A 25,948-nucleotide genomic window follows, 5' to 3' on the forward strand; every position below is an offset into this window, starting at 1 on the left:
CTGAGATTCTGTTCTATCATGGAAATGCTTCTTCAACCTAAAAGAAAGCCAGAACTGTAGGTTTAGGCAAATCAGCTATTCACCAGTTCTTAACCCCATCCTTTTTTAGACTAACCCATTCATTCCCTTCTGTGAGCTTATAATTGAATCCAGCGGCTCTTAAAATTGCCATGCTTAACTTTTTTTAATTCGATCCTATTGCCTGATTGCCAAGATTATAACAATGTTCTCTACAGTATTAATTCAACCATGTGAACAAACTTTTGATCCATGAATCTTACCTCCTCCGATAGCTCCCTGATATCAAAGGGTTGTAGGTCGATCCATTAGATAGACATTTGATTTAAATCTTTTGTGGCAACCACATGAAAAACATTCTTTTGATAACAATACAAAGGGTTGTAAGTTGTGATCTATGCTGCTACTTACAGCATTTTTTGCTCCATTTCTTCTTTATTCAAAGTACAAAAACAATATTGAAGCAATTATCTTCTTTATCTTCTTCTAGCTTAGGAAATAGACGGATTTGAAGTAGGCAGCGTTATGGAGAGGGAATTAAAGAGGGGAGAAACAGAAAGAGAAGAGTATGGTCTAGAGATGGGGAAATTGGAGTCAATGAAAGAAACAGAATTTGTAGGATCAGAAGATAAAGAAGAAGAAGAAGAAGAAGAAGAGAGGGCATGAAGGATTTGTCTCATTGAAGGGCGAGAAGAAGGTTGATGATGGCAGCAAGCTATACTCAATTTAAGAACTAATTCCAACTGCCTCTCATCAAAACCATTGGTTTCCATTAAATTCACCCCTGCAGCCTCTATCAATCTATTCTCCTCATAAAGGTTCCACAGCCAATTGAGATTCTCTGAGGATAATCTCCTCCCAGTGGCAACTTCCATAGCCACTGCACCGAAGCTATATACATCCGACTCTTTTGTAATCATTTGGAAACATTCAGGCGCCATGTATCCGGGAGTGCCTGCAATGGTGAATGTCTGCGTGCTCTCGCCTGAAGTTCCGTCGTGGATTCCGCCGCCCGGATGGAATATTCTGTCCTGATTCTTGATCAATCTCGCGAGGCCGAAGTCGCCTAGCTTCGCATTGAACTCGGCATCGAGCATTATGTTGGCCGGCTTTAGGTCTCGATGCACAACCACCGCCTCCCATTCTTCATGGAGATACACAAGGCCCGAAGCCACGCCTGTCAGGACATGGTATCGTGCTGCCCAGCTGAGGATATTCTGGGCCGAAGATTCCATCGATTGCCCATCTCGACCGGCGACATTAAGCCACCTGTCCAAGCTCTGGTTGGGCATATACTCATACACTAACAGAAGTTTCCCTCTCCAATGATCATAACTCCAGCCAAGGAGCTGAACCAGGTTTTTGTGCCTCATCCTTCCTATGCTTAGGATCTCTGCCTTGAACTCTCTCTCCCCTTGCTTTGAGTTCTCTGCCAATACCTTCACAGCCACATCTACACTAGTTTGACAGTTAATGCTCTTCTTATTATGATCTAACTCCAGTTTCCCTCTATATACCGCCCCAAATCCGCCTTGCCCAAGCTTGCACTCTGTGCTAAACCCTTTGGTTGCCTTCTTTAGATCCTTATAAGCAAACCTTCGAGGTCCATAGCCAAGATTGTTCAGATTATGAAGCGAAAGATTAGATCTCAACCTCCTTCTCTTGGGAAGCACAAGCAAGAAAACAGCCACAGCTACAATTGCCAGGGCTAGGGCTACGGAGCCGACCGAGAGGCAGATGATAACAAGAACCGACATGGAAGAAGGACTAGGGAAGGAAGTGGAGCTGAAATTCCAGTTAGTCACACAATGGGTTTCTTTGAATGTACCAGTGGATGCCGAGAAGCCGACGAAGACATCTTCCGGAAGGTGCTCGCGAAGATCGATCGAAAACCTAGAGAGAACAGGGACCGATGGCTTGTCCCGTTGGGCCGAGCCTTGATTGGCGAGGTACACATCGAGCTCATGGCGATGGCCATCGTAATCGATCCACACACTAGTGTTAAACCCATTGATGTAATCATCAAGTGTGATATTCAAAGGGGTGAGGGATTGCTGCCATACAGAGTTTTCTGTGGAATTGATGTCGATGCCGAGATGGTTACCGTCGGGATCGGAGGGGGTGTCTTTGAAGGTATCAAACTCGATCGCGACGAAACGGTTTGTGTAGGAAGAGTTGAGTAGGCCAAGGAAGGGGCCATAGCTAGCTTGGATGTGGGCAGCAGGGGAAGGGGAGAGGAAGAAGGCCATGCCACCTCCAGATATGGTGGTGCTGCCCCCATCTTGGGTGGGGCCCATGTTGATCATGAAGGAGGTGTTGAAGGAGGAGGTGTAGTTGTAGGATGGGTCCCATAGGCGGAGCCTCGTGGCGTACGTGATCTGGCCCGAAGTGTTCACCACCGCGGCGCTCGATGACCCGCTGTCGTAGGTCACTTGCAATGCCCCGTTCTGGACGCCCGACGTTAGGGCCGAGAAATTGAAGGCGATGGTGTCGCCCTGCAAGAACTTGTCGAAGGAGAAGCCGATGCGCCCGGCTTCTCCCTCATCTCCTCCTAGTGCCGAGAAACCGTGGAAACACAAGGTGCACAAGACAATGTAGAGGAGGATGAGACTACTGAGATTGATGGGGGCCAGATTAAGGAGGTGCACCATTTGCTTATGTGAGTGAATTGGGTCCTTTTTTGTTGTTGTTGGGGGTGTTATGGCTTGTCAATGCAAGAGAGGGTTGGTTGTGCCTTACTATGATACAAGTTCAATGAAAGAGAGAGCATATGTGTGTTTCTAATGAATGAATGAATGAATGAATGAATGAATGAATGGAGTACCCACTACAAGCTCCACACAAGTGCAATGAAAAATTCAAGAAAGAGAGGGTTGGTTTTCCCTTACAAGTTACTACTCTGATATGATACAAGTTCAATGAAAAGAGAGAGCATATGTATGTTTTCCAATGAATGAATGAATGAATGAATGGAGACTTGGAGTACCCACAAGTTCAATAAAAAGAGAGAGAATATGTATGTTTTCCAATGAATGAATGAATGAATGGAGACTTGGAGTACCCACTCCAAGCTCCACGCAAGTGCAATAAAAAATTTCAAAACGACTTGGTTTTTGAATTGTGTTGTTTTTTGCTTGGTTTATGCTGTGTTTTGGAAGCGACTAGCAATGGTCCCACTTCATTTTTTTTAACACTAGTAATGTCGAAAGAAGAAGAGAGAGAGAGACGAGTGGATGATAAAGCTATACGCCATCATATAAGGTTGGGTTTGACTATCTTAGGTATTGGGGGATGTGGTTTAATTGGACCATGAGAAATGGGTTCTTGTTTGATGGACTTTTGGGGGTAATAAGACAATTCCGTAGGATGAATGGGAAGTTGATTTGGCAATTTCCGCAACTATGTTGTATGGGGACTTGACCCAAAATGAGGTAGAGTTTTGTCATCTAGTATTACAAAGACTTTGAGAGGGTTTCCCTTGGCATAACACTACTAACAAAGTCATGAAAATAGCAAGGGTTGTATTATCATCTTGTTTTAATAACAAACAAAGATTTACAAAAAGAGAGAGTGATAGATGAGTAAACTGTTGGATGTGTTTTCATAAATACATAGTGTGTATATATATTTTCTATCATTGTGGAAAATACTGTCGTAGCTCCATGGATATAATAGGGGATTTCCTAGCACCATGTAAAATGCTCTTGTCCATTTTAATTCGATATACATATTTTGTTCCTTCCTCTCTAACATAATATTGTGGCTAAAAATACATCATGTTGTGATTCTTTGAACAAGTTCACTAATGACCTAGTCTAACTCCTTGATCAAATATGTAGCTATGCTTTGTTTATTTTGTGTACACCCATTGATTCCTCATTCTATCATTCTCCTGTAGTTATTTTAGTGTGAAGAATTTTGTTAAACATATAAGTTTTCTAGTGTTCCCAAAAACATTTACAAAACGAAGCTCCCTTTAACATATGGCCATTACACCCATGCCTAATAATAATGATGAAGTTACCCACAAATACCAAAATTGTTGAATATCCAACTCACAACAATTCTAAATATCCTCAACATTTCTAATGTTCTAAATATCTACCTGGCCCACTTCTATCTATCTATCAATGTATTACCTTCATGAAAGTTAAAATCATTGATGGAAACCATTAATTAAGATCAATGGGGAGTTGTAAACATCATATTAACATATGACGAGCTCATGTGTCTATAAATTCATGCACAATATATCCAAAAGCATTATAAATCCACTTTTCATTCATGACAAGAGAGACAAACAAACAAATAGACAGACATATTTCATTCTCCTTGTATGAGCCCATTCTTGATTTAGATGGGAGATCTCTTTCCTAATTATTTTTGAGTTCTCGAGGTATTGGGGGCTATGGTTCAATTGCGATATCTGGGATGCCTTCACTTTTCATTCAAAGTTAAAAGGACTTCTTTTGTGTCAATTGATAGTGTTAGAGAATTCACAAAATCTCAACCACGAAGACTCAAGAGAGAGAACTTTGCAAGGTTATATATTATCATATTCAGCATTTGAATTGGTGTGTAAGATAAGATTGAATTTGTAGTTTAGTAGTAGTAATTAGATCCCTATAAGGGTTCTATACTTTGTTGTAAGTAGTAATGGTAGTGTTTTTTAATTTCATAGCCATTTTCTAAGAGAGAGAGAGAGAGATTTTATTATCTCATTGGTGGTTAAATATGACCTATGAGATAAAAAATATAACATTTTCACGTAATACATGTGGAGAGAGATAAATATAGCTTAGTTTTGTAAGGTTGTGCGAGGGAGACTAGGTCATGTGAAAAGAAGTGATAAGCAAGCCTTGAACCCAAGGCCTTAAGAGTTGGTAATCTAACAATTTGCCAATAAAGTAAAGTAGTTACAAAAAAGAAAATCAAATAATTGAAAGCTTGACATACTAGGAAAATAATGATAGGTACAAATAGTGAAGAGGGTGAAGAACATAGAGAAATATGAATTGAACTAGAAAAATAAGCAGTAAAACATGATATAACTTTGATTTATTCTTTTATGCAACTTTGCTTGATACAACTAGTAAAAACGCCACCACATCTTCAGTGTGGACAATTAGAACAAAGGTATGTTGATCAAGTAACAAACTTGAAAATTTCAAACCCCATAATGGATAAGGCCAAGGTTACGGTCAACCCTTATGTGGCAAAATTTCAAACTTTGTTGTTTACTTTGCAACATTTTGTAGGGTCGAACAAGTAATTGGCATTCCATATCAAATCATGATGAGAAATTACTTGTCCCCCATTTCATCTAGCAAATATTTTAGGCATGAGAACGTGTTTGGCCCCATGTTGCTCAATACAACCACTTTATGCCACATTCTCAATATTTCCATTCATGAATGCACCATTTCGAACATCTCGTTTAGACCTACTTCGTATTCGAGAGAAAAACGTTTTCCTCATTCATTAAGAGTTTCAAATGAATGGGCCAGAAATATCTATATACAAATGATCAACTTTTATATAAATATTTCCAAAAAAAATATAAACATTTAAATTGGCATATTTTCTCATAAAATCCTCATTATGGAAAGCATGGAAAGGAATTTTGGTTGATGAATGAAGAAAACAATTTCTCAAAAGGCCAAATCTACGAGTGAATCCACATACCATATCTTCAGATGTGTTGTACTTATTATTATTATGACATTGATATTTTGTGTGTTTTAATGTATTTATGATTATGTTTGGATTTACGAATTGGATTTTTTTTTGTATGTGAATAAAGTGCGTTAAAATCTTATTTTTCTCCAACCAAACCGTGCATCAAGTAATGTTAATGCACGAGATATGGAGTGAAGTTGTAGCCACTCTAAAGAGCCAATACAATGGCCTCACGGGCGTATCCGATGGAATTGAAAGACAACGATTAGCCGTCATTCAACAATGGTCGTCCTCTCCCTTTCTTGAGTCAATAGGCATCCATATATGATGGAATTATCACGTCCCTACAGGGATTTGTATATAACACTTACATTGGGTAAAATTTTATAACTAATGGAAGGAGTTTTTTTTGAAAAAAAAATGTTATTTTTCATGATGGGAACCAAATCAATTGTGGCAGAGTGAGGCATCACATGAGCTCCAACGTGCAAGATGTGCTCTCACATGAGCTCCAACATGCAAGATGTGCTCCAATGTGCAAGATGTGCTCCAATGTGCAAGATGTGCTCTCACATGAGCTCCAACATGCAAGATGTGCTCCGACGTGCAAGATGTGCTCCCTCTCAATATAGCTCATTTACTCTTTTTATTTATAAAATGTTTTGTATCAATGTTTACAAGCTTCCAAGATGATTCCCAATCTTGAAAGAGAAACTTCACCGACTTCGAATTTCGTGACATTTTACAAAAGTTGGCTATTCATGAGAGAGACAGAGAGAGGGTTACAAATACATGCTTATTATTCTTGGGTATCAAGGACTCCTTCCCTCCCATCAATCTTTTATTCAAGTCTACATTAAGAATAGATATGTAAGGATAGTTGATTGGTCTTGTATTGTAGAGCTGTAGGAAAGATCCACCCAGTCATTATTATTTCATACAACCACATTGAAATTCATTCTAGAATATCAAATACTTAAAATGTCAAGGCCAAAACCTAGTCAAACCATTGTCTCTATATAAAAATACTCATGACCTATGAAATGTTAAACACATGAAGATGAATAATTCTTGAGTTAAATTTTAGCCAACAATGCTTTCACTTGGATTATTTGCTTCATTATGCTCAATACAATTGGCAAAAACACAAGACCATGGAACATAATTGGTGTTGAGTAATCATCTTATACTACAAAATAACATTGCAATTAGCATTAGGCCCCAAGGCTTGTAGCAAACCCTAAACCCTAAACTCTATATGATAGGGAGGTTTGTACATTCTAGCTCTTACAAAGTAAAAACGATGAACCAAGGAAAGTTCCTCGCATCAGAAAACAAAAGAATACACGCATATTATTCAGTGTGATTAAAAAATCAAACCAAATATATGATTACGTAAACTTATTGGAGTAATGGTCACAGATTTAAGAATCTCTTTCCTTTCAACAGGCCAAATTGCAATGCAACCATTGTAAATGATTCAGACATGTTCAAAATTTTCTATTTCCAATATTAGGACTTTTTGGTCATTTTTATTGGCCTCATTTGGCTTGTTGCTTTTATCACAGATGCCGACCGGTCTTCTCTCTACCAACATCAATCCAGGAAAAAATAGTTCCATCACTTCTCATTGTTCTTTACTGATCAATAATGGATCATCAAAATTTATGAGAGGTTAAAGTAAATGAATCCCAATTCACACATTATTTATCACACTAGCAAAAAATAGTTTAATATTCAAAAACCGATAGAAACTTTATTTTCCAAGGAAGAAATACAAAAGAATGAAGGGCACCAAACTCTTCGTGCCATGTAGATGTGAATGCAACCAAGTATGGACAATTCTTCTAGATGTCTTTACCTCACCAGGATTTCATAAACATGCAAATATTTCCGGACCTGCAAGCTATTGAGAATAAAAGAATTGGACCATGAGCCTGTCACCCTTGTTACCAACAAATCAAAGCCATTAGCACCCAACACTAAAGCTGCTTTAACGTCTCTATCTTGGATTTACTGATGTTGGAATCTTTTGAAGGCAGAAGTTTCATTCTGTAAGGTCACAACGTTAAGTGCTTGGCTAAACAGGAACATCAAGTACAATTTCACTACTCTAGTCACAATTATTTTCACTAGTTCTTCCCCATGATGAGACAACACTTCAAGATGTAACCTCTCGTTCGATATCATTGGTCACTTTGGCCTCGTAAAAGACATTAACATTCCTTTCTTTTGCACCTAGATAGTTATTCCCCTTGACCTCATTACCCTCAGACATTGACCCCGCAATCCATTGATAAAATCTTTGGCGGACATTACTCTCTTTCCTGGAGGCTGCAGCTCCAAAATCTGCCAGACATGGTTAAATAATTAATCTGAAAAAAAAATTCAATTTCACCCATCTATAACTACATTATTCTCAAACATGTTTCCAATTTTGACCATTTTAGAAGTACACTAATCTGACATATTCACAAATTAGACCAATCCGAATAAACTTCAAAAGATTAATCACCTCAAGAGAAGAGTTGCCTCCACAGAATACCAGCAAAGAAGAGTTTTGATATATAACCAAATTTCGGTCATCCTCTTGCCCACGACTTGCTCGCTCAAAATTATGTTTGGTATTGATAATCTTCAGATCCATATTTTGTACAGCTTCTCCGTCAATATTCAAGACCTGAAATGTGGCTTTAGTTCCTGGCCAATCTGCAAATGCACGAACCTATAACGGCCAGCCAAACCATTACTAACACAATATGCATAAATACCATGAAACAGTTTCTGTCACAAATCAGTATGCTCAAGATGGAGTATGACCTTGTTATGCAGAACATGTGCCGGTTGATTGAAATCAAGCCATCCTTCATCTATAGTAACCTAGAAATTATAAGAACAGTTCACCATTACTATGTTTTCTGAAACTTAACCTCAAGTGTTGGAGCTAGAACGACCTTGGGTGCATGTGTTGCCCTTGTATGATCTTGATCCTTAGCTTTCTCTGCAGCAGATCCATTTAAAATCAATGGAAGCTCCCTTAATAGGAGTTGCACACCTGAAACGAAAATTCCATATCCATCCATTCAAAAAGTTTTGAATCCAAGTTTAAAACCCAGTGATAGCCTAAGTTTCACAAGAAAATATTGAGATACTACTAGTGCCTTAGCATTGCTGCCTTGCAAAGATAACATAAGGATCACTCCACTCACCCTTTCCCACTTTTTGTCAGCTAATTGAAACAACGGTGAATCTCAACAGTGAATTATATAATGATTTTTGCTGGGTTTTGAACTTGCAGTTGAAACAAATATCACCACTTAACCAGCCATGACCAATCCGTCAGTTCTTCCCTTTGGGCTCTTCTATACTTGTGGGATCCTCTTACATACCCTAGCCACTGAATTGCATGTGTGGGAGCCTGGACACCTTTGTCCAATGCATAGATTTCTAAGACCCAGCTTATCTAATCAATTTACTAAGATTTGACACGGTTATGAGCTGCAAGCAGAGAGTAGACAGTCTAAATTTTCTTTTGTTTTGCGAGTATAGGATTATTGAATGATCTTTACCTTTTTCAAAAAGCAATTGAAGTAATTCAGGTGCCTGGAGAAATAATAATAGTAAGAGCTAAAATAAAGAACTTAACAGTGAAAACTTTTACCACAAAGATATTAAAAGAACCTTGATGTGATCATCTATCTCTACAGATTCTGATGTGATAATGGGCCCTGCATCCATAGCACGAACTGTAAATGCTATCGTCACACCTGTTACAGGAACACCATCCTGCATATATTTGAGAATTTCGGTCAGTATTAACTGTGCGTGCAGCGTTGCGTTTAAACATATTATATACCTGAATTGCTCGTTGTACTGGTGCAGCACCACGGTATAATGGCAACAAGCTAGGGTGTATATTCACTGTTCCTGCAATAACAGCTTCATATTAAAACTTCAAAATCTGTCTACATTATTTCTAGTCTACCACAGATGTTGACTGTTTGCTAAGAATAAAATAACCACAAGTGGATGCTTTGTCTTTGGAATCAAATGGCAGAAACACGCAATAGATCGTATCACTAATAATAGAGGACTGGAGTCTGGTATAGCCACTTCTTGCTGTTGGCAGTTAGACAATAGGGCTGGACTTTGTTGCATTAGTTTTAGCTTTGAATATATGTTGTTTACTTTAATCTTGCTGTATCTTCTCTCTTTCTTGTCTTCTTCCCCTTTGTCAAAAGCTTGTGCCATATCATTGGGGACCACTCATTCCTATCACTATGGCAGTACCTCAACTCACTCTCTTTCCTTTCCCAACTACCCACAGGAAAATCTAGCAAAATTAAAAATCAATTAGTCCCAGCCTAACAAATTGATAGCATTGCCACAATTGGTTAGATAAGGTAGATTTACTCACATTCAATATCATTTCTTATCTAGCAGTTCATAGGCTCTTGTTTCTCTGCATTTTGTGAGTCGAGACTTTGACAAATGTATCCTCTTGCTGCATGAGAACACTTGAAATGGTGGATACAATGTATATCTACTAAGAGTACACGCTGTGGTGATATGGATCACTTTAGTGAGAAGATTTTTTATATTAAAGGTGCACGTGGAAATGGCTAACATTTATTGGAGAGAGTACATACTGTAACAAGATGAGTTTAGTGTTATTGATACTCCAGACAAGGTGCCCACTGGTTTGACAATACAGAGAAAGTACAGGACCTTGTCATAAACCAATTTAATGTGGTTGCACATATTGAATATAATTAAGAACACATACAACTGAAACATGCAAAATCTACCAAGACTGATACTATATGCAAAGCATCACAAATTGATGAAAAAAAAGATGCCCTTGAATAAGAGGAAAACCCATAATTGACTATAAATCTTTTTTATCACAAATTGAACCATGATTTCTCTCAACAAATATCACCAACAGTGTCAACCAAATCTTCGGTATACATGATACCACTGCATTGCAATGTGATCAACGATACATCAGGATATCAATTTAGAATGTATTCAAAATTCATTGCTCTTTATGTACACTTGAGTTCATTTTATGTATAAGAAAATGGAGAAGTCATAGAATGAAAAATAAATTATATCAAACATGAGTTTAAAAGAACTATTACGTACCATTAAGTAGAATCTCCAAGAAACAAACCTTAGAACAAAATAATAAATAGTATCATGCGTAAATTTTCAAGAGAACTGTTTACTTACCATAAGTTGGAATCTCCAAGAATTTTTTTGGTAAAATGTTCCCATATGCAGCAGTAATACAAAGGTCTGGTTGTAGTTCTTTCATGTCCATCAAAAAGTTTTCCTGCTAAATATCAAAGCAATGTGTCTAGAAGGATACTGCAATTCCATTAATTTCATTTAATAATAACAAAACAAACATCATCAGTTTTCACAGGAAACTAATACCCTCTATAACTTTAGCATCTCTTAATGTTTGTTTACAATCAAAGGTTTATGCATAAAATCATGGGAGAATTACCAAAACATGCTTATATGTTTCAGATATTAAAAAGCATGTTTTCCTTATTTGCAAAAATAGCTATAAATGTTTTGATCTACTTAAAGTTCCTTACCGCAATGAAAATTAAATTACCAATCACTTTGCAATCATGCAATGCAATGAAACAACAGTGTGATCATTCCTGAAGTAAAAAATTTGAACAAGGAATGTTTGATAAATGTGATGAATCATGTCTATCTTTTCTCATATAACGGATCAGGAGCCCCTTAAATATGTGAAATAATTATATGTCAGAATGATCAAATGCAATGAAAGTTCCAAGCACGTTATGGAATAGAACTCCTTGATCCTTGTCGATTACAATTATGATATAGTACATAGTGCACTGGTATAATTCTGGACAGAATGATAAAATTCATGGAAAAAAGACAAAGAACTGATTTGATATGGTATCTTCTCAGTAAGAACGATTGTTTCATGTATCAGAACTGATGAAACTAATCCTCTGTGAAATAGAAAACATCTACAAGTTTGTAGGAAACAGACACGAAAATCAATACAGTTTTCAGACAGTAAGTAACCACAAACCTCTCCAGCCCTCTCTGGCCAGAAAATTTTGCTTGTTGGAAAATTTCGCTCCATTGCTAACTCGGCCACCGAGGATGGTGAGAGTTTCTTACCCCTTCCTTTTGCGGCAGGTGGTTGTGTTACCACAGCTGATATCTGCTCACACACCAAACATGTGGCATTTCTTTATCTGTTTGCATCAAGAAGGTAAGAAGGATATTATCCAACAAAAAGGTTCAAACTAATGGTGAATTTACCATCCAAATGCAACCAAAAGGAAGTGAGCAATTACATTAGAATTCTTGAAACATTTAGTCATAACCTTGCAGGAAAGCCTTGTACACCACCTATGTGTTTTTTGGCATGAAGATGGCCATTATCCAGAAAAGGTTGGAAATATACTGGTGTTATTCATCAGAAATAAATCAAAAGAAGTACACAATTATATCAGAATTCAGGAAACCTCTAGCTGTGGCTTGCAGGAACCACCATTTAGAACATCCTCCCACAGCCTTATTGTGTGAAATTTCTGAGTCTTTTAACATGAAGACGGATATTACACCAAACAAAGGTCCAAATAAAATGAACTTTCCCCTCTGAAATACGAAGCAAGTGGAACTATGCAATTATATCAAAATTCATGAAAGATCTAACTGTAAGGTTGCATCCTCTTATGGATATAATAGATGGTCATTACACTCAGAAATACAAACATATGCAATTATAACAGAATTTACAAAACAAATAGCTGTAAAGTTGCGACAAAGACATTTAGACCGCCTTTTACAACCATGGTGCATAAAATTTCTGTGTGAAGACAAAGATTATCATCAGAAGTATAACCACGTGTATGAGCATGTCGTTGTAGCAGTAGATAGATATCTAGTCCACCCTCTTACAGCCACGCTACTTTAAATTTCAGCATGAGAATGGGTATCATCCTCAGGAAGGTAACAGAAGGATTAAATCAGAATTCATGAAAGATCTGCCATTTGGGACACCTCCCTTACGATCATGTTGTGCAAATTTCTGGCATGAACATGCCCATTAGCCTAACAACCAGAAGGAGTTGCACACTATGTCAGAATTCATGGAACATATAACTAAATGCTTAGAGAATTTTCATTTAGAAAAAACTTTGATGTGACCTTCTAGAAGATATCATTTCTCAGGTAGATCTTCATTAAACAAATTATGTGTGTGTGTGTTAATAAGTTGGCACCCCATCACTCTTGTGTTGGTTGGGTCTGAATATCTTGAATATATATGGAATAGTTAAAAGGATATTGTATGACGCTTGAAGATATTTTCCAGTGTTTTTTCCAAGGGTCATCAGTACAATTGCAGCCTCATAAAACTTATTTTATAACTCACATAGGTGTCATAATGGATGAAGTCACAGTTGATGGCAATGTATTGTCTTTCCTGATGCAAGAACTATGGACATGGCATTGGTGCATCACCTGCCTTCTTGGCAGAATATTCTTAAATTTTACCATGCCCATGCCACCATTATTAGATGAAACATGACTTCAGGATTAGCTATGTTTCCAGGTTCTAGTTGCCTTGTAAAGACACACTCACACAAAAAACTTTAAATTGGATTACAACAGGGGACATTTTGTAATGACGTGCTACATATGCAAAAACCATTTTTTTGGTGGAAGCAGCAGTCAAAGGGTTGTAGTAGAATATGTAGAGCTCTTAAGGAATGCCTCTTTTTTTTTTGCAATGTCTACTTGGAATCTTGTCTATTGGTGTTACGTCAAAATTAAGGAAAAATGCCTTTGCCACATACAAGGGGGTGTGGACAAGGTAGCTTCAAAACCACCATTGCACCATCAATCGTTGTGTCACCCTTTGACTATGAATGGAAGAAAGATGCTTGAGATGTAAGGGTTTATATTGTTAGTTGCTTCGTAGACTTAAAGAAAGATTTTGATATGGTACCTATTGAGCATCGTTGGAGGCACATGGAAGAACTCCGGGTACCAATTGAATATATGCTTGCAATTTCTCAAATCTATGACAAGGTTAAATGTTGTGTGTGTGTGTGTGGACAATGAGAATTCCAGACTTTTTTAGGAGCACTATTGTTGCTAAGCAAGGATAGACGCCCTCACTAACTGTATTTGGTCAAATGGATGCCAAGTTTGTAAACAAAGAAGGCATAGAAGAAGTTGTCATTGGGAGTGTGGTCATCAAGCTTTTGTTGTATGTATGAGACTAGTTGACGATTGCACATTTTCTCCTGAACGTGCCCATTAAAATGCTCTACCTTTGATCACATTCATTTCCACACATCTTCAACCCAACCTAATCCTTTGCATGAATTCCTTTCACAATCACAATGTGCATTCTCAACCATGAAATTCACTAGTAAAGTTATTGCATATCGAGAATTGCTACTCACTTGTGTGTGTGTGTGTGTGTGTGTGTGTGTGTGTGTGTGTGGTTTGAGGTATGGGGTGATAACATCTTGATGTCAACTTAGAAAGAGTTTGAAAATGTCCAAAAGCCTCTTCTTATAAAATTTCTTTATGTCAAGCTATAAATGCCACACATACCCTCACTTCTTGAGACCAAATCATTTCCCATTGAGATCATTTCCATGGAAAGGGTTATTGAGTACATGCTTAAGGTTCAAAGAAAACTCCACATCGACTTTCTAGATTTCATGGCAAGCAAGTAAAAATATTCAAATGACATACAAAAGCAAAATTTTGGATTTCCAATAGATGGAAGACATGAGGAAATGGTTTAGAAAATGGGATGCATCATTCTGACTTCATTATATATCAAAAGACTCCACCATGAATGAGGCTTTTTTGCAACACCAATGTATCACAACTTGGGAAAGATGTAGGGCGCATGCTTTACACGTTATATTATACATGTTGCACTAGACAACAAAACCATCTTCTTCTCTGAATGGAGAAACAGCACTCATTGATACATATCAGAGATCATCATTTTGTCCACCATCCACACCATTGCTTCAATATGATGTAGTTCACATTCTGTTCCATATGAGAAGGGGCATTGGTGCACAAGTGAAGAGACGCATCAACTATATATATTTTTCCTTGAACAAGTGTGAAAGTCAAAAGTATTATGGTTCGATACAGTGTGTTACATTTTACTACATTCAAGTTTGCTTTCCACACATTGTCAATCCAGTTCATTTCCTACACAACATGCTTCTTATAATCACAATGTGCACTCTCAATTGCGAAGTTTATTAGTATAATTCTCAAACATCAAGAGTCACTATTCAATTCTACTCATACTATGTAAAAATGATTCACTTTTGGTCCCATGGGTCATATTTGACCTCCGAGGAAGATAATAAAATCTGTCTCTCTATGACTCGGCCACATCCAATAGGTTGCAATAGGTCCCCAATTGGATATTAAAAAGATATTCAATTTGTGGGCTTTTACCACAGGACCATGGGCACCAACAAAATTTCGGGCAATATGTTTTGGATCCATATTGATTATTCAAGTCTTCCTTCCAAGAATTATGTATTTACATCTCCTAGGACATTCATACAGACACATTTATCCCTAAAAACAAGTATCCATACACATATATACACAGTTATATGAGCATACATATGTAGATTTCAATCTTCACAAAGAAAAAATGGTGGTTTAGGGATCATAACCTCAAACTCCGCCATATCCTCTTGTGAAGCAGATAGCAACTGATCCAAAACGCGGGCCGCAACCTGAATTTATGGAAGAGAAGGCAGTTATTCCTACAGAAACGTAAAAAAGAAAAGAAAAAGAAGGAAAGCGTACATAAGAAAAGTCGATAAGAAAAACATGAGTACATTGGGGGTGCCTAAGAAGACGAGCTTTTTCCGGTGGGGGAGGGAGGAGAAGAGGCAACGGGGTGTGAGAGGGTAGCATTGCTTCCTGCTGCTGCTGCTGCAGAAGAGAGGAAAGGGGGGGAGAAGGAGGTTGAGGAAAGAGAAGGGGGAGGATAGTGATAGTGATAGTGATGATGATGATCCCCATAGCCGATGATGGTGCAGGGCGACATGGTGAATCATGGCGGGGTCTTTGGAGCAGCAGCTCTCTCAGCTCTCTCTCTCAGAGCTCCTCCTCCAGCCTGCAAAAATCAGTTCAATCAAATCTTCTGGTTGTTGATTGGGAGGGAGGGAGGGATGACGATGACCCACGATCATCAATTCTCTGGGGTTCTTCTTCTTAGATTAGACAATTCGGAAGTTCCCAGTGGCCGCCCGACCCGCCCCGACTCGACCCGCCCGCCCGCCCGCAAGTGCCCGGTCTTGTGCCCGAGCCAAGTGAAGAAAAAGGCTATCTCTATCATCTTTGGATCCCCCCCCCCCCCCCCCCAAGGCTTGTTTTTACCTTTGTCTTTCAAGCGGCTTATGACGTCATCATTTTTCACTCCCTTGAGTTGCGAAAATGAATAATCAAGAATGCATGGGTTAATGTTAATTGAGAAGGATGGTACAAATATTAAGAAGAGTTATGGGAAAACAAAAGGAAAATAATATTATGAATGAGCTATAGTTCAATTGGTTTAAGTACATGATCGTTGACAAGGACAAACTATAAGAGGAGGCTTAGGCGCATTTTTTTAGCTCTCTTCTAGAGGGGGCAAGGGGGGGGGGGGGGGGGTGAGGGGGGGGTTAGGTCACATTTTTGTAGTTTTCTCTCTTTTTTTGTGTGTGTGTGTGGCTTGGGGGAGGTTCTCTTTCTCTCCTTATGGGATTACTGGGTTTAGGGGTTAATGATCTTGAGTGTGCTTACTTAGAGATTTTAGGGTTTGGGTAACTTCCAGTTGGGAGTTTAGGGATAGGGTTTTATTTCCTTACTTATTGTAGTTAGGGTTGTAGGGATTAATGGTTAGAGGAAATCACATTCAACATGATTTGATTAGTCGCTTAATCCGCTCACATGCCATTAATAAGTTTAACCCATCCCTACTTGTTCTTTGTAATCACCATTTTTTATACTTGCTTCCTCTTATTAATCCACTTAATTCTTATAGATTTCAACTAAGCTTCCAAATTTCGTAAATTGGGGGTTCAATTGCCTCCTCCACAAAGGCTCAACACAAGGGGAGCCCTTAGTAAGGGTTGTCCTTGGGAAGACACTCATTCTCCTGTGGAACCCATGAAGTTACTCTCATGCTCAACACAAGGGGATTTCCTCATAAAGGATGTCCACTATCGGACACTCATTTCTTGTGGAACCCATGATGTTGATCTCTCATAAAGGTAAGAATGTGGTACAAGTTGAATGTTTCTCAAACTTGAATATATGTATTCACCCTAGTTATTCCCCTCGATGTGCTCCTTGTGAGGCTCTCCATAGACCAACGTGCTCATTCTCTCGTGGGGAACCTATGGAGTCCTTTGTTCATGAAGGCGCATGTGTTGAATGCACCACTCATAAGGAGGAAGCCTACTTAAATGACTACCAATTTGACCATTTACACCAATTTAACCATGCCAATTACACACAAAGATATAATAGAAGATATATAGATATTAGCAACTTTTTGCCATCAAAGTTTTGTTACAAGTGTGTGTCCTTTGGGCAACATTTGTACAAGTTTTAGGAAGCCACTATCCTCTTGTTCAACTTTAACTACAAATTTGTTGGTTGCATGACCAACATTCACTATCATCCTATGGAAGGTTATCAAATGCATATAAATTGGTTGAAGGGTTGAGATTCCTTAAGGTGGGTGTTGATCACATGGCTTTACATGACAGTATGTTCATACATACTAGAATCATGGATCGAGGCATACAAAATGACCTCTATACCATAATGCTTTGATTAAGTTTTACGTTGAATATGGAAAATAGAGGATGCTTGGTCATTGTAAATGTGGGGGTATATTGGATGCATGTGATGGATGACCCAATGGTGGTATCTGGATATGTTGAATATGAACATGATGAGGAAGATTGATTTGGTTTGAACGTATGCAAATTCATGGCATGTTTCAACTATTGAGGAAGTGTTCAATCAAGTCTATCAAAAGAAGGATTCATGGCTAGCTATTGTCTTACACAAGAAGGGTTGGGGAAAGATAATCATCTCCTTTCCATCATTTTGTATTTTGTAGCTGATATTAAAGTGCATTTACTTTTCATGTTTTTATATCTTTGTACCATTCCATACCCTCAAGAAAACTAGCAAAGAAGACAAATGGAGAATTCCTTCTATTTGAGTAGAATGTGTTTCCTAGGTTCCAAACAAGTAATTCCTAAGACAATAATGTATGCATAAATGCAAAAGCTTCGATGAAAATGGAATCTTATATGGATGACGTGTGTGAGTAGGAAGAAAACATTCAAAAGCAGATGGAGTTTTTTACTCAAGAATAATGCATCAAAGATAGATCTTAAACCTTATATACACAAGGCAATTAACAATTAAACAATGTATTTGTAAACGTTTGGAATGCAATAGAAATATATGCTATGTAGAAATGATGTCATATACACGAGGGAGTAAACAATCAGACAAGTGTACTTGTAAACGTTTCAAATGGCAAAAAAAAAATGTTATGCAAACACAACGTCAAATAAGCAATGGACAACAATGGACAAAAGAAGCATCCAATGAGGAAATTGAGTGCTAGTAAAAAATATAAAGACAGGTATATATATATATATATATAGCATTGTAGGAAGAAAGGAACAACAAAGATACATTTTAACACAATGTATTAGAGATTAAAGGATGTAGACAAAATGAAAGCGAGATAATATTGGTAACAAAAAGAAAATTCTTATTTTTCACATTGATTCCATCCGGCATCATGCACATATTTGCTTTAATTTTAAAAGTGAATATTAAATTTACATATTCTAGAATCTAGAGCTCAAGTGGAACATTGTGTAGCTTTGAAATATATGAAAAATAATGCACAATTCTTTGCAAAAGAAGAGAAAATGTTAGATTGGGCGGATGTCAATTTCACAAAACTACATTTGGCCATGGTTAAACCATGTGATTGGGGAGGGAGGGGGTTACTGGTAAAGTTTTATTCATCAAGCATTGATACGGGGGCATTTGCAAGCATGAACCTTATCTATCTTCACCTGAATTATTTAAGTAGTTAAAGTCTCGATACAACACGTCAAGTAAATCCTTCTCCTCAAGTTGGGTTGCTTGAGGAGGAAGATCCCAATGTGATGATCAAGTTACATCATGGATTATACTCGATGATGATATAGTTTGATGACTTGGATGTTGGGTTTTCATCTACAAGGGCCTTGCTCCACTTGTAATTGTTCGAAGCATGCAAATTTCTTGAGTCTGAGAGAACTCGTGCTATGACGACATGCATGACAGAAAGAGACCTCGGAGAAGTCGAGCCAAAAAGCGCGCAAGCAATTCACAAAGGAAGGGAGATATGAGCCACAACATTACCTTTATCGTCAAAACAGGTTGCCGCGAATGTCATTTGTCAGTTTCGCAAGTGTATTCACGGCCATGTCAGCTTCAGAGGTATGCAGGTGTGTCTAAGCGAGCGGTTGAGTATGGGCATGATGTGGTAGCGCTTTGGTGGGTTCGTGGATCGTGAGAGCTGAGGAAGCAAGGAGAGGGGCACAAACAAACAAACAGTGAGGTTTTTTTCTCCATAGTGAAAAAATGTTTGTTCATTATTTCTCTTGTTTTAGATTATGTACATAAATAAACTATATATATGTATATTATTGAGGTTTTTTTCTCCATAGTGAAAAAATGCTTGTTCATTATTTCTCTTGTTTTGGATTATGTACATAAATAGACTATATATATGTATATTATGCATTTAAAATGCAGAACAGAGTAGTACATATGTATGTATCACACATAATGTACTCTGTTTTGCATTTTAAATGCATAATATATATATACATAATACATATAGTCTATTTATATATACATACATAATGCAGAACAGAGTATCTAAATATCACATTTATTTGTTTTTATTATTGCTTCTCCTCCAAACACACAGAAACAGAGGAGCCTCTCTCTCTTTCTCTTTCTCTTTCTCTTTCTCACTCACTTACTTGCCCTTCACATCCTCTCTCTAGAATCACATCCTCTCTCTAGCCATGGCCAGCTCTCTCGACATGAGCCTCGACGACCTGATCAAGAACAGCAAAGCAACTTCTGCTCGTGGAAACGGGAACGGGAATCAGAGTGGAAGAGGTAGGGGCAGAGGCGCAGCTCGCCGAGGTAGAGGAAGGAACTACGACAGCAGAAATGGTAACAACAATAGCAGCTATAGTAGCAATAACAACAATAACAGTAACAATGGTGGCTCTTCTGGTCCGATTCGAAGAAACTCTGCACGATCTGCTCCTCTCCCTACTCCTTACTCCAAGGTAAGTGCTCGTTTATGCTTCTTCTTTTTAGTTTGCTGTAGAATTTCCGGGGTTTCAGTATCAATAGCTCTTTGTGCGGTGTATTAGACTGCAGCAGTAAACAAGATTTTATTTTTTCGAAACTGAAAATTTTTGAGGTCTGGATTTCGAGTTCTGTACCTTCGATCGAAGGTTCCTTTCTGAACATGAAAATATTAAGTGCTTTTCGGATTTAGATCACCGTAAGAAAGGGAACCTCATTTGGACACGAAAATGTTAAGGTTTCGTCTTCATTAGATCTCAGTATAAAATGGGACGTCTGTTGAACATGAAAATTTGAAAGAAAAGACGGGTATTTTGAGTTTTTGAGGATTTTTGGTTTGGGATTACCTTTCAATCTTATGTTATCTGTTATTTTTCTGTTTCTAGCGGATTTTTAATTTTTTAAGTGTAATATCAGAGTAAAGCGTGTCCTTGTTGTGCGTGAAATGATTAAAGTATTTTGTTTGGACTTGCCTTAGAAATAAACTTATGTAATGCATATTTTAGGTTTAGGAGATCTATCGAACTTCAAATCTCAAAACTTTTGGGTTGGAAATTGCCTTTAAATTTTATGTACTGTAATTTTACTTAATGTTTTAGAATTCCCTCTCAACTCTGAACAGTCCAGTGTTCGTATAAACCTGTTAAATCATCATTAAATGTGCTCATTGTAACTGGGTCTGATTTAGATTTTCTCTATTTCTAGGAAATTCTGTTGTGTAAGAGTGTTAAATCATCAGTTATATAGAAAATGGGCCTTTTGAGTGTGGAAATTTTAAGTGGTTTGATTTGGGATTTCCATTCATCTTTGAACAGTTGCAAGGCGCAGAGGTCACTGTATCTTTCTTGTGCTTGTTCCAACTTTGACATTAATGTTCCCCACCACATATCTTTGATCTAATTCTTTGTGTAAGAAAATATAAGGTGACTACTGTGTGGCTGAGAAAATAATGAGTTTCAGTCAGTTTACTAGGTTCATTCTGTGTTAGGTGGGTAATAAACCCGCATTGGAATATGAAAATCTGATGCTTTTTGTCGTGTTGATGCCTTCTAACATTGTACAGTCACATAAAACAGTGATTACACTGTTGTGCTTGTGTTTATTGTGACTTGGTTCGCATTGTTGCTCGCAGCATGTATCTTGGGGTGTTTGTGCTTGGGAATTAATCTGGCTTGCTTTCTTTTTATGCCTGAGATTATAAGAATTTATGGAATGGTCTGGATTTACAGAAATTTAGTAGACAATTTATATGTATGTTAGGTGGTAGCAAACCTGCACTTGAATGTGACCTTTTTGTCTTCCTGATTGCCTTCTAACATTGTAGAGTCACATAAAACAGTGATTACACTCTCATGCTTGTGTTCATTGTGACTTGGTTCACTTTGTTCTTCACAGCATCTGTCTTGGGGTGTTTGTGCTTGGGAAATGATTTAGCTGTATTTCTTTTTTATGCCTGAGATTATAGGAAATCATAGAAAAGGCCTTGAATTTATAGAAATTTAGTAGACAATTTATATGTGCGTGTCTGTTAGATTTTGTCTTCTTTATATAAGTTTCCATTTGGGAAGCTCAAAAGTTCAACTAGTATTTTAGTGCATGAGGGCACATTTTTGCTGACCCCTGCTCGATGTGCCATTGCATTTGGGCTTCGTATAATTTGGTTTTAGTACTTAATATGCAGGAATTTATTGCACCACATCTTTCGTTGTAGATGATTTAAAGCAAAGTTCAGTTTTTTTTGGTCTCACCGTTTCTCTATGTGCAGCCTATTCCGAGAAATCCTGATGGTCAATGGGACCATGATATGTTTGAAGAAGATGCTGGAGCTTCTCTTAAGCCAAATACAGGAATTGAAACAGGCACCAAACTCTTTATATCTAATTTGGATTTTGGGGTATCAAATGAAGACATAAAGGTAGCTGTCTTTATTGCCACAAAGATATTACAGTTTATTTTATTTTCAAGCCATATGATTTGCGTTTGGATTTTCCAATTTCTTATCATTCATCTTAAGAAATATGATCTATCTTTACAGGAACTCTTTTCAGAAATTGGTGACCTTAAACGATGCACAGTGCATTATGACAGAAGTGGGAGATCAAAGGTGGCATTCGATACCTTGTATTCTCATCAAATCTTGAATTTTAATTTTTAAAATGAACTATACCATACATATAATTTTGAAGGGAACTGCGGAGGTAGTGTTTTCAAGAAGAGCGGATGCTGTGACTGCTACAAAAAGATATAATAATGTACAGCTAGATGGCAATCCCATGAAGATTGAGATAATTGGTACAAACCTCCAAACTCCTGTTACTTCAAACAAGGTTTCAAATGAACCTCCTTCGGCAGGAAAGTTTGGAGCAGGGCCAGTGGAGATGTAAGCTTCATTTCAATTTATGTTATTTAAACCTTATTGTTGGGGTATATGAATGATCCGCAAAAAGCTATGGTTACTGTTACATGAGTGGTTTGTGCAAAATTTATGCATCTTAAATGTGTATGATTTTTGGAAATTAGTCAATTGCATTTTGACCAGATTATACAGGAAACTTATTTGTGCTCCAAAAGGTCTCAAAATTTTATTTTTCTTTGAAAATGCCAAAAATCAAGTTCATCCTTCATTGTTTTAAGGAAAATGGAATGACATTCAAACAAAGCATTTATATTCAAGGAAGTAGTTGAATGACATTCCCTATATTACAAGTCATAGAAACTTAGTTTCATAGTTCTCTTATGTGCTTGGTGCTGACATAAAAATACTGACAAGGTTAACATAACCTATGTGAACAAGCAACAAGCAGGTGAAACATTTAACTTGATACAGATAGAGAAAGATGTGTTCATGTTTTGTATAGGAAGTTCATCCTACAAATTTTATTTTCAGGTCTTCTCGTGGACGTGGTGGGTCTTACAGGAAAGGTCGAGGGAGGGGCCGTGGACGAGGATCAGAAAAATTTGAGAAATCTGCAGCAGATCTGGATGCAGAATTAGAAGATTACCATGCGGAAGCTATGCAAGTCTCTTGAGTACAGGCCATGTAAGCAAAAATATTTGTTTGCGAGGCTGTAATAATGCATGAGCATTTGTTCTTTCCCCTATGGAGTGCAGGGTTTTCAAGTCAGTGTGAAGGTTTTTAACAATCGATAATTTGGTTTTCCAAGGGCAGACCTGCTATTGTCAGATTCAAAGGCGCTCTTTATTCTTTACATTACCAGGACTTAGTTTTAGTGATGGATCTGCATTTGAGCAGTGTGTTTTTGTCCTTGAACCATATTTTATGCCCTCCGTCATTGAATGTCCCAATTCAAGAGTATATTTGGTTTTGCGCTGTTGTGCAATTATTGAGCTGTTGCTTGGTGGTGGGCTCCTGTTACACACATGTATGAGAAGTCATGGCAAACAATCTGATTTATCGCTTGTGATTTATGCAGAGTAAACATTGCTAACTTCATGCATTCTTCTTGTGTTCATTGACAAACATGTAGAACTAAGATTGCTATTTCTGAGATTGGGCGCACTCTTGTATAGCCTCATCGAAGGAATGTCTTCCAATTTCTTTGCTTTCCTAGCTTGTAATGTTAATAGAGACATCGATTGATTTCATTTTTTTTTGTGAGTACTACAGCATTTTTCAATAGCTACAAAAATAATATTGATCCATACATTCTTCTGGTTCAGCCATTTTGGGAATTTCTATAAATAATAATTTTTTCTAAACCTGTTTTATCTTAAAACATCTTGTGATTAAGTAAATCTGTCATTATTATAAGTTTGTGCATAAATGTAGACATAGATTGAGCCATGCGTGATATTCTTGAGATTCGACATCCGTAATATTCGTGGTATTCGAGAATAGAAAATGGCCCTAAGAATATTATAAAACCATTCGTTTACATATACATATACACACATACATACATACACATACATATATACACACATACACAAACATATATATACATATATACACACATACATAGATACATATACACACACATACATATATGTGTACACAGACATACATCAATAATTAATTAACTCATTAATATAATGATTAATTTACTATTAACTAATTAATTCACTTAAACATTAATTGATTCACTAATACATTAATTAATTTACAAATACATATCTTAATTCATTAACATATTAATTAATTCATTGGAAAATATTAGTTAATTAATTAATAATCAATTAATGCATTAATAATTAATTAATTAGGGCTTTGGCAAAACTTAGGGTTTCAGTGAAACTCTGAATTTGTAGCAGACAACAGGATGTAGGATTAGGTAGAGCATGAGAGGGAGTCGATGATGCAGGCCGAAAAGAAGAAATTTTGTCGAAATTAGGATTATGACAGAAATTAGGGTTTTCTGTCGAAACCCTAATTTCTGGCCGAGAACAGGATATAGAGGGAAGCGAGGGTGTAAGTAGCACGCAGAGGGAGTAGGGTGAGGCTTCTTTGCTTCCTGTTGGCCACTGTTCACTCGCTCGTAAATAAAACACATTTTTATTTATTTATTTATTTATTTATTTTCAAAAAAAAGAAGAAAACGAATATATTTACGTGTATTCGTATTCCTATTCGTATGGATTCGTGGGGCAGGCCCCACGAATGCGAATATTTCAATCTATGAATGTAGATATCAAACTTATTGCTTATGTAGATAAAACATAACATGTAGAATGGTATAAGTAATAGTATAGGATAAATTTGTTTGTAATTATTATCTTTGATTTAAGCAAATGTCATAGAATATGAATTTTGAACTCATTACGTGTATAGATAATGCAAGCTTGAGATCATGCAAACTTAGAGTTGTAGTTGGCTTTTGGAAAATACTCAGGAATTAGAAATGCCTTACGACTTTAGTTTGGGATCATGCACACTTAGAGGTTTATGTTAGGAAAGTGCAAAAACTAGAAGTTGATATTAAGGAGAGAAATATCATTGAAATTAGAAATGGGTAGGATAGTGTTCAGTTACTTATATTAAGTATACTTGATATTATGAAATGCATATAAAGAGAATCAAACTACCTTGCTTAACTTCTTACTTTTTGCTCAATTTATAGTAGGTACAAAGGTACCCATTTGGGTTGGCTTAGTTACATGTGTGCTAAAAGGGTGGCACAAAGGAACACATGTGCACCACAACATGAAGGCATGCACTTGCACCAAAGGGACACCACATTTCCCCCCTGAGAGAAACAAGGAGTTGTACATGGGGAAAGGACGAGTGCAAGAAGATGGGCTTGGGGTGGCATAGGGCTTGATGTTGGCAACATGGGTGGAGGTCAATCGGCCGTTGGAATTGTGTCGGAGCAAGTAATGGATTTAATGGTGCGAACTACTGTGAACGAGCCGATCCATCGGTGCATGAGAGATTCACTGAGATTGCGCCGCCAGACCGGTAAATAAACAAGAACTTTGGTTCCATCAACATAAGTCAAAGTAATTCGATCCATGTCGTAGTGCCACTTCTAGCACTGTTGTGCGACTTGTAGGTTTCGGGAGCTGGCTTGTCGAAGGAGGGGGAGCATATGTTGGAGATAGAGCCCCCAAGTGGCACTATCCATGTTGGCAGGTTTGGAATGGACGTCAATGGACGATTCTGGTGGGAGGCAAGGGTCGCGCCCATAGAGTGCTAAAAAAGGGTTGATCCGTGTTAATGCATGTACGGATGTATTGTAGGCGTGGGTGACGAAAGGCGAGATTTGATCCTAGGTTTTGTGGCATGGATCGATGTAAGTGGTAATCTCTTGCTTGAGGGTCTTATTGAGGT

The 25,948-nt window shown here is 37.5% G+C and overlaps 3 protein-coding genes across 5 annotated transcripts; 1 reads left to right on the forward strand and 2 right to left on the reverse strand.

Moving 5' to 3' along the window:
• Positions 1-311: 311 nt before the first annotated feature.
• LOC147855552 (putative L-type lectin-domain containing receptor kinase S.5) lies at positions 312-2,896 on the reverse strand. Its single transcript, XM_087330005.1, has one exon. The coding sequence runs from the start codon at positions 2,667-2,669 to the stop codon at positions 510-512; it is 2,160 nt and encodes a 719-aa protein (XP_087186131.1). The 5' UTR covers positions 2,670-2,896; the 3' UTR covers positions 312-509.
• Positions 2,897-7,433: 4,537 nt separating this feature from the next.
• Positions 7,434-15,836, reverse strand: PDE194 (formyltransferase). 2 transcript variants are annotated; one of them, XM_087330399.1, is made up of 11 exons: positions 15,600-15,836; positions 15,432-15,494; positions 11,783-11,917; positions 10,933-11,035; positions 9,554-9,624; positions 9,379-9,483; positions 9,267-9,300; positions 8,652-8,752; positions 8,518-8,577; positions 8,213-8,422; positions 7,434-8,046 (listed from the first exon to the last, which is right to left on the reverse strand). In XM_087330399.1, exons 1-11 carry the CDS (start codon positions 15,819-15,821, stop codon positions 7,936-7,938), a joined length of 1,215 nt encoding a protein of 404 aa, XP_087186525.1. In that variant the 5' UTR covers positions 15,822-15,836; the 3' UTR covers positions 7,434-7,935. The 2 variants fall into 2 exon arrangements, with proteins under 2 accessions (XP_087186525.1, XP_087186526.1); XM_087330400.1 differs by having other exon boundaries at positions 11,783-11,951; positions 15,600-15,645.
• A 3,984-nt stretch (positions 15,837-19,820) lies between these two features.
• On the forward strand, positions 19,821-23,770 carry LOC147855554 (THO complex subunit 4A-like). 2 transcript variants are annotated; one of them, XM_087330286.1, is made up of 6 exons: positions 19,821-20,138; positions 21,926-22,075; positions 22,196-22,264; positions 22,347-22,540; positions 23,048-23,200; positions 23,330-23,770. In XM_087330286.1, exons 1-5 carry the CDS (start codon positions 19,866-19,868, stop codon positions 23,187-23,189), a joined length of 828 nt encoding a protein of 275 aa, XP_087186412.1. In that variant the 5' UTR covers positions 19,821-19,865; the 3' UTR covers positions 23,190-23,200; positions 23,330-23,770. The 2 variants fall into 2 exon arrangements, with proteins under 2 accessions (XP_087186412.1, XP_087186411.1); XM_087330285.1 differs by having other exon boundaries at positions 23,048-23,770.
• The last annotated feature ends 2,178 nt before the right edge of the window (positions 23,771-25,948 follow it).

The sequence above is a fragment of the Azolla caroliniana genome, unplaced genomic scaffold, assembly GCF_043228905.1.
Source record: "Azolla caroliniana isolate FFs.n. ecotype wild unplaced genomic scaffold, voAzoCaro1.0.p SCAF_14, whole genome shotgun sequence".
Classification (NCBI taxonomy): domain Eukaryota; kingdom Viridiplantae; phylum Streptophyta; class Polypodiopsida; order Salviniales; family Salviniaceae; genus Azolla; species Azolla caroliniana.